This window comes from Sapajus apella, unplaced genomic scaffold (assembly GCF_009761245.1).
Source record: "Sapajus apella isolate SASKATOON/1434 unplaced genomic scaffold, GSC_monkey_1.0 scaffold4, whole genome shotgun sequence".
In the NCBI taxonomy this organism is placed as follows: Eukaryota; Metazoa; Chordata; class Mammalia; order Primates; family Cebidae; genus Sapajus; species Sapajus apella.
In genome coordinates this window covers 463,201-472,430 of record NW_022436944.1, presented here as the reverse complement: position 1 = coordinate 472,430, position 9,230 = coordinate 463,201, and the positions used below count along the sequence as shown (strand labels likewise).

Genomic DNA, 9,230 nt, shown 5'->3' with positions numbered 1-9,230 from the left:
GCCTCAGCCTCCCGAGTAGTTGGGATTACAGGCACGCGCCACCATGCTCAGCTAATTTTTTTTTGTATTTTTAGTAGAGACAGGGTTTCACCATGTTGACCAGGATGGTCTCGATCTCTTGACCTCGTGATCCACCCGCCTCGGCCTCCCAAAGTGCTGGGATTACAGGCTTGAGCCACCGCGCCCGGCCTTGTAATCTGTTTCTTAATAAAGTTTTTACTTGGCATTTTACTTGACAGGATAAAGTTCATGTAGTTTTGCTCTACTCTTCTATTTTTCAGTTCTCTTATTCCTTGATTCGCAATTGTTTCCATGATCTGTTGCGGGCACTGTGTTAACTCCATGAATACCAAGGCAGGTGTCTGCGCTCCAGGAACCCTGGAGAGATGCCTTTTAAGCAATTATGGACAGTTGAGGAAGATGCCCAGGGCACTGTGGGTGAGGCAGGAGATGAAGCCCAACCATTTAGGGGCAGGGAGGACAGCAGCCTCTGGGGAGATAGCAAAGAGAGGAAGCCTGAGTCTCAGTTTAGTCTGGGTTCGGGCCACAGCCAATGTGAATGAAAGCACATGGTTAGGAGAAAATCACCTAGGGAAGCTGGAGATGAAAGCACTGCACTGAGACAGACAAAGAGCATCAGCAATAACAAGTAACCTCTTTTGAGGATTTGGTATAGGCACTGCTTTAGCACTGCTAACCCAATCTTCATTAGAATTCTACTAGAGAGATGTAGGTACTATTATATTATTATTGATTGATTGATTTTGAGAAAGAGTCTCACTCTGTCACCCAGGCTGGAGTATAGTGGCTCAATCTCGGCTCACTGCAACCTCCGCCTCCCGAGTTCAAGCGATTCTCCTGCCTCAGCCTCCCCAAGTAGCTGGTACTACAGGTGCACACCACCATGCCCGGCTAATTTTTGTATTTTTAGTAGAGATGGGGGGTTTTGCCATGTTGGTCAGGCTGGTCTTGAACTCCTGACCTCAGATGATCTGCCCGCCTCAGCCTCCCAAAGTACTGGGATTACAAGTGTGAGCCACTGTGCCTGGCCTATTGTTACTTTATAGATGCAGAAAGTAAGACGTCATGGTTAGGTAACTTACCCAAGGTCATACAGGTAGAGCTGTCAATATCAGACTGGAACCAACAGAGGTCCTCACAGAATGACTCTTGGGAGATTTGAGTTTCTATCTGAACTTTCACAGGGTGGTGTGAAATGAGCTCTCGGCCCCTCCATCCTGGAAGCTTGGCCAAGTGGCCTAAACTACGGGTCCCCATTTCGTCTCTCCAGCCCCTTTTTTCTTGCTGAGTTGTTTTAAAAGCTGAAAAGTGCTTAGTGACCTTGGACAACATTGAGCACCTTCCAAGTCCTGGAATGGGCCAAGAGGGAGGAAGGGAGATGGTGCTGAATTCCCGTAAGGCAGGGCTCCGGAGGCAAGAGAACGGTGGTCTAACCCCTCTTGTCTGCTCTCTTGTTCCCAGGCTACGTGCAGGCCTGCCGCGCGCTGATGATTGCTGCCTCAGTCCTGGGCCTGCCAGCCATTTTGCTGCTGCTGACTGTTCTTCCCTGTATCCGGATGGGCCATGAGCCCGGTGTGGCCAAGTACAGGCGGGCCCAGCTGGCTGGCGTCTTGCTCATTCTGCTGGGTAAGACAGGTTTCTTAGTGGTACCCCACCTACGAGGGAGACTGATCAATGTCAGATCTTGTGGTTGCTGCCTTCTCAAGTTCAAGGGAAATGTGAAAGGAAGCCAGTCGGGGATGGAGCCTCACAGTCTGTATCTCTTTGTATTTTATGGGCAGTTTACACAGAGGGCTACGTAGTGTCTCTGGGAGCCACTGAACATGAAGATAAATTTAAAAAGAGAAAGAGGATTTTGAAGGTGGAAGCCTTCTCATTCTTCACAGTGGAATCCCTTTTAGAATGCCTATGCCCAGGTCCCACAGCAGATCAGTTGAATCAGAATTTTCTGGGGGTCAGCCCAGGCAAAGATATTTTTTGAAAGCTTCCCAGGTGATGCTTATATGCAGGCAAGACTCATAACCTAGTTAATAGATAAAGAAGGAGGCTGAGGTGGGCGGATCCCTTGAGGTTGGGAGTTTGAGACCAGCCTGGCCAACACGGTGAAACTCCATCTCTACTAAAAATAGAAAAATTAGCCAGGTATGGTGGTGCATGCCTATAATCCCAGCTACTTGGGGGTGGTGGGGCGCTGAGGCAGGAGAATTGTTTGAACCTGGGAGGCGGAGGCTGTGGTGAGCTGCGATGGCGCCACTGCACACTTCAGCCTGGTTGACAGAGCAAAACTCCATCTTGAAAAAAAAAAAAGAAAGAAAGAATAGTGAAGAGGATGGCAAGAAAAAAGGCAGGAGTTAAGTGTGGTTAGACCACAAGGTGATGGCTCCATCCTTTACTCAGTAAGCCTTCCTGAGCATGTGGGCCAGGCACCATGATAGGTGCTGGGGACACTGTGTACTTGGACATCTCAATAGAGTGTGGTATGTGCTCATGCAGGATAGGCTGTGCATACACATGGGAAGGCACCTAACCCGGACTGGATGAATTTCCAGAGCGGAAGAACTCAGCAATAAGCCCTAAGGCTTGAAGAGGAGGTGGACAGGTCATGAATTGAGGGGAGGGACAGTCCAGGTACAGGAAATGGCATGTGCTCGTTTGGTTTTGCTGATTACACCTGCACATAGAGGGCTTCATTTAACAACTATGGAGGGTCCTTCTAGCTCTATTCTCTTCAGTGATTTCATTTGTCTCCATTTTTTTTCTCAGATGCTAGTTTCATTAGCACATTCTAAATCCTAATAGACAATAAGAATTTTTTTTTTTTTTTTTTTTTTTTTTTTTTTTGAGACGGAGTTTCGCTCTTGTTACCCAGGCTGGAGTGCAATGGCGCTATCTCGGCTCACCGCAACCTCCGCCTCCTGGGTTCAGGCAATTCTCCTGCCCCAGCCTCCTGAGTCGCTGGGATTACACGCACGCGCCACCATGCCTAGCTAATTTTTTGTATTTTTAGTAGAGACGAGGTTTCACCATGTTGACCAGGATGGTCTTGATCTCTTGACCTCGTGATCCACCTGCCTCGGCCTCCCAAAGTGCTGGGATTACAGGCGTGAGCCACCGCGCCTGGCCAACAATAAGAATTTTAAGAATAACAACTCTTGTTGCAAAGTGTACATATCAGTGAGGAGAAATTAGTCTGGATATGGATTAGATATAAAATCACATTCTTCTGAAGCAAGGAATTCATACCCCCAGATTGGCATGTCAGATCGTGTATTTGAGGGGTAAGGGTAAGGGGTCAGGGGTCTGTGTGGGTTGATGCCACTTAGTGATGGGTACCTCCCACCTAGAGGTTTCACAGTCACAGTGACACCAGAAAGTAAGGAGACATGAGAGGTGGGGCACCATTTTCCAGGATTGCAAAGGGATAGAGGTTTGCAGGGGCTTGTGAAGCCACAAGCTTGTGTGTGTGTGTGTGTGTGTGTGAACAGGAGTGAAAAGACCACTGTAATTTCCAGAGAAAAATCTAGATATGGAAATTTTGGTTCCAGTCACAAAGAATTTGTATGTCAGTGCCACACAGAACACATAATCAGCATCTGGTGCTTTATCTAACTCACAGGGGCTCCTCTTGTAGTGCTTTATGGAGGTCAGATCTATGTGTCTGATTCCCTTTCCAACAGGGAAGCCAAAGCTCCCCAAGTAAGCTGGGTTTGTGGAATCCCGGGGAAACCCTTCTTCTCCTAGACAAATGCTGTTTATTACTTTGCTCACTTTCTCACGGAAGCCCCAGAAGGCTTTCTTGGGCTCTGAGGATGGCAGAGCCAAAAGGTGGGTCTGTTGTGTGGGGTGCTCATCTTTAGATATTCTGGCCTTCCATATGAGTGTCACAGGTATCCACAAATAAGAGAACACATGAAAACAAACTCTGGATAATAGAGATAAAAGCAAAGTATACATAGTTAAAAAAAAAAAACACCCTAAAACAACAGAATTGTTCAGTTGAATGATGAGGGATATTAGAGGAAAAAGCAACCGGTGGTTTGAAACGTCCTAGCTAAATTTGTTTTTCTTTATCTTCTAAAAGTGAGTTGATGTAGATAGGCAGAATCACAGAGGAAGAAAGTGAGGTGGGGCTGGGGAGTGGGTGGGTCCCTCAGTCCCTGTTTGCCTGTCTGGAGTGAAACAGGACATTGAGTGATCTGACCCTACCCAAGGGGGCTGCCCGTTTCTGGACACTCACCGTTTGGATGGGACCAGGAGCCCCCTTGTTGCCCTCTTATGGCCTTGCATTTCCGATATTGTTGCCTGCTTTGCTCCCGTTGGGATTTGTTTCTCAGTGGGCCATCACTGCCTTTGGGTTGGATGCTGTTTTGACTGGAACGAGCTAGCTCTGGAAATGTAAAGCTCATTGTCTTAAGTGCGGCACCTGCTGATCTCCTCCAAGTCTTCTCACCACGGAGGCCCAAGTGCCTTGTTTCCCCTGTTGGCAATGGTGGGAGGAGCACGGGAGGGTGAAGGCTCCCTTTGTGTTACTCTGGATTGGTTTCTGTCACTCCCCCAAAGAAGCCAGCGCTAGGCCGGTGCAGGATCCTCAGAGTCACTGAATGGGGCTGAGCAAACACACCTCATTCGACCAAAGAAGATGAGGCACCCCTGGGGTTCCGAGGCCTGGGAACTGGACAGTGTCCCAGCTAGTCCTGGTATGGGAACTGTGAACACTGCTAATGAAAAGCAGTTTTTCCTGACCCTGAAAATCTGTAATTATTTTTGTGAAAGCTTAAAAAAATTATGTCTGTTCTATAACTTTATCTTCTCAGCAGTTACATTTAGTGGTGCGAGGATTTGGTTCCTGCTGTGGAGGAAGAATTAGGAGCCCGTTGCTTTTAAAGCCAGATGCATAGCACAGGAGCAGCAGGCTCTCAGATCTGTGCTGGATTTGAGGCTAAGCTGTTTGTGGCTTTTCGAGAGTTCCTGCCAAGGCAGGAGGTGCCTATACTCTGAACTGTTTGATCTTATCAGTTGGAGTCAGATCCAACTGTGCTGAATCTGGAATCTACTACTTTCTAGCTGTGTGAATTAGGGCAGTTCCTTAATGTCTCTGGTCCCATCCATAAAACGGGAACAATAACACCTACTTCTCAGGTTGGTAAGAACAGTGAAGTTATGTGTGAAGATTATTTTAGTATCTGGCACATAGTAAGTGCTCAATAAATGGTTGCTATTATTATTGTTATTGTTTGTTAGCAGAAATAGGAAACTAACCCAGAGAGCAGCTGAGTATTCTTCCAATCATGTCTAATTTCCTTCTTCTTCTTCTTTTTTATTTTTTGAGACGGAGCTTCGCTCTGTTGCCCAGGCTGGAGTGCGGTGGTGCAATCTTGGATCACTGCAACTTCTGCCACCCAGGTTCAAGCGATTTTCCTGCCTCAGCCTCCCAACTAGTTGGGATTACAGGCATGTGCCACCACACCTGGCTAATTTTTGTATTTTTTGTAGAGATGGGGTTTCCCCATGTTGACCAGGCTGGTCTTGAACTGCTGACCTCAGGTGATCTACCTGCCTCAGCCTCCCAAAATGCTGGGATCACAGGTGTAAGCCACCATGTCTGGCTGGATCGTGTCTGATTTTTGCAGGGTCACCTTCACACATTAACTGGTGAGGAAAGACAAAAACCTTTTTCTGGAAATACTGCCTTGTATCCTGACCTAATGGACATTTTTTTTGTTTGTTTGTTTACTTTGTAGAAACCGGTGTGTAGGAATCAAAATTTTTTTGCTTATTCCACTGTCAAAAGCTCCATTATGCTACCCTACTGAAAACCTCAAATCTTAGTTCTGAGTTAGTCTAATTCTAACCTTGATATGCATTAAAAAGTACTGTATTTGAGTGTTTTTTTCAGAGGATGAAGTAGGGAATGAAAGGAAAGGAAGTGTATTCCCTAAGTGGAAACCTTATGCCTTCCCTTCTTCCTTTTTAAAACTCTGGCCCCAGGAACCATATTTATAGGGGAAAAAGTCATTAAATCTTGAGCTTTTGGGTTAATAGTGAAATTGCAGTAAAACAAAGGAGGGGGCAAATGTGGGACCCATTCAGCTTGTTATGCACATGGAACCAGATCTCCTGCAGGGAAAAGGAATCCTTGGGTATATGAAATAAAAAGTGATGCCCTCAATCTCAGAACTTTAATAGAACATTTAGAGAAATCTTCCTCCCAACTTATTAGCTTTATATAAACAAGTCTCTAATCTACATAAATTTTCACGTGGAACGATGTGGCATTTTAGCATGATTGTGGCTTCAAATGACCTCATCAGTAAAATCGGAGGCCCTAACTGCCTTATGAGTTCTCTTGTTTTTGCATTCTATGATTTTTAAAAACTGATGAACAAATAAGCATAAAAGCTGGCTTTAAAAAAGGGTTTAGGGAAAAAAAGATAATGCAGGATGCGACAGAAATAAAGAGAAAATGTTGAAATCAGGCCAGGAAAATACCATACTGAAATATTCCATTGATTTGATGGTTGTAGCTATATTTTTTAAGTCAACATTTTAGAGAATGACAACTAAGAAAAAGAAAAACTTAAAATTGTCTAAGTTTCAAATGTTAAAAAAAACCCAACAAATGAATATAATTCCAACCAAGAGCTCCTTAGAAATCTCATTACTTGTTGTCCTAACCGGCTCATTTGCAAAAGCTGAAGTTAATTGCTACTTAGGTCACATGTTATAACAGTATTGATTGTAGAAGATAGTGTTCAATGCATTAGGAAATGTTAAACGAAGGAGATTGTTAAGAATGTTTTCACTGTGGAAAGTTTCAAACCTGTGTAAAAGAAGAGGAATAGTAAAGCAGACTCCTGTGAACCCAACCTCCTCAGCAGTGATCAATTCATGACTGTAATGTATGCCACATCTCCACTTCTCCATTTCGTCCAGTCTTCAGATTTTTTAAAGGAAATCTTAAATAATGTATCAAGGAAGTTTTTTTCACTATTACTAATATAAGAAGTCAGAATAATTTAAATGATTGTAACGAACATTTTGCTTTGTGCTAGAAATGATGCTTTTAAAAGTTCTTCCAGGGCTGGGCACAGTGGCTCATGCCTGTAATCCCAGCACTTTGGGAGGCTAAGGCAGGCGGTTCACTTGAGGCCAGGAGTTCAAGACCAGCCTGGCTAACATGATAAACCCCCCATGTCTACCAAAAATATAAAAATTAGCCAGGCATGGGGGGCGCCTGTAATCCCAGCTGTTCAGGAGGCTGAGGCACAAGAATTACTTGAACCCATGTGGGAGTTTGCAGTGAGCTGAGATCGTGCCACTACACTCCAGCCTGGGTGACAGAGTGACACTGTTTCAAAAAAAAAAAGTCCTTTCAGTGGAAAGTGACAAAGCTTGAAAAAGGAGGTCCACTAGGGCCAGGCACTGTGGCTCACGCCTATAATCCCAGCACTGTGGAAGGCTGACTCAGGCAGATTGCTTGAGCCCATGGGCTTGGGACTAGCCTGGCCAACATGGCAAAACCCCATCTCTAAGAAAAATACAAAAGTTAGGTCAGCGTGGTGGTGTATTCCTGTGATCCCAGCTACTTGGAAGGCTGAGGATCGATGCCCAAGAAAACGAGACTGCAGTGAATCGAGATTGCACCACTGCTCTCCAGCCTGGGTGAAAGAGACCATATCTTTAAAAAAAAAAAAAAAAAAGGGAGGTTTATTGGAAAGAGGAAGAAATGTCAGTGTCTACTGATGTCTTTCTCTGCCTCTTTATCTGTCTCTCTTTCTTTCAGTTGTTACTCCTAAAGTCAAACACACCTGTGTTGATTTTATTTAACTTCCTGTTTAACTCCATGTATTACCATGTGTCATCTCATCTCTCAAGAGATTAAAAGCCACACTTAACATTTCATTGCTTTAAAATGGACTTACCAAATATTTTGTTTGGTGATGCCACGAACATTGTTAGTTTTTAACAAGGCATATCTTATCAATTAAAGAATGTATTGTATTGCGTTATTTGAAATTTGTTCTGAAAAGAGGCAAACAATTTTATTCTTTGAAGAGCAAGGAATTCTACTTCTGAGAGGCCAGGTTTGGATAGATCTGTCTTTACATAGTGAAGCTTTCTTCTCCCTTCCCTTTCTCTTTCCTTCTCTTCCCCCTTCTCCTCCTCATTTTTAGCTAAGAATGTGTCTCATTTTACTTTCTGTTATCCAAAAACAAATGGCACCCACTCCACCTTGTGTAGTTAACTGTTGCATCTTCTGAAGGTAAAAGAGGAGAAAGACTGCAAAGTCTGAGTGCTAAAATTACCCTGTCTTGTTTTTAGAGACTTAATTTAAAAATAAATTCTGATGATGCAAAAAAGAAAAAGAACAAAAACTCCCTTTGTATTTCTTCAATTTTCTTGACCTTATAAGTAACTGACTTTTTAGAAAAATATTTTCTTTGCTTTTCCCAAATAACAGAACCATTTCAACTCATCTTTTTGGGTTAGCAAATAAATATAAAACTATCAGGCCTTTTATGTATTTCAGAAAGACAATTTTTTTTGGCCAGTTCTATTACTATTTCACTTTTTTTTTAGTTAAGTAATGGTTTGACTTGCATTTTTAACTTTACTGGTCAAAACGAATCCCTTTCGCCCTTGAAACCATTGCTGAAATTGAGTAAATTCTCCTTTTTTAGTTTTTAAACAATTTCCATTTTGAGTTCAATTGAAGGTCACTGCAGTGAGCCTCTCATTTCCTTTCATGTTGTGTGGTAGCCTGTCATTTTTTAGTGGTTTTGATGTGGTTCATCTTTGAAAGCCACAGGAATTCCACCCAGGGTTCATTTGTCTCCTAGGAAGTAAAGAGCCTGCTGGCACTCATCTGCCTTGTTTTGTATGAATTCTAAAAGAAGGAAATCTTTAATGAGGTCAATGATGAGCTTGCGACTTTAAGTGTGTTAAAGTCACAATAAGGTTTTATGACTTTGGACGTCAGTTTTGGTGTGTATGAAGCAAAAGATATAATTGAAATGAGACTACTTCCCATCCATCCATCCATCCATCCATCCATCCATTCCCCTGATCACTCATCCATCCCTATGGAGGTTTATTGCATGACATGTTTAGACCTTTTTCTGATGTTTCCCCTTCCTTCCTTCCTTCCTTCCTTCCTTCCTTCCTTCCTTCCTTCCTTCCTTCCTTCCTTCCTTCCTTCCTTCCTTCCT

At 43.7% G+C, this 9,230-nt stretch overlaps 1 protein-coding gene across 1 annotated transcript in view; it reads left to right on the top strand.

Annotated features, from left to right (window-relative positions):
- Window positions 1-9,230, top strand: part of CLDN11 (claudin 11) — a 17,687-nt gene that overhangs the window by 3,094 nt on the left and 5,363 nt on the right. Inside the window, exon 2 of the mRNA XM_032260584.1 lies at window positions 1,483-1,647. Within this exon, the coding sequence (XP_032116475.1) occupies window positions 1,483-1,647 (165 nt within the window). The remainder of the gene's footprint in view (window positions 1-1,482; window positions 1,648-9,230) is intronic.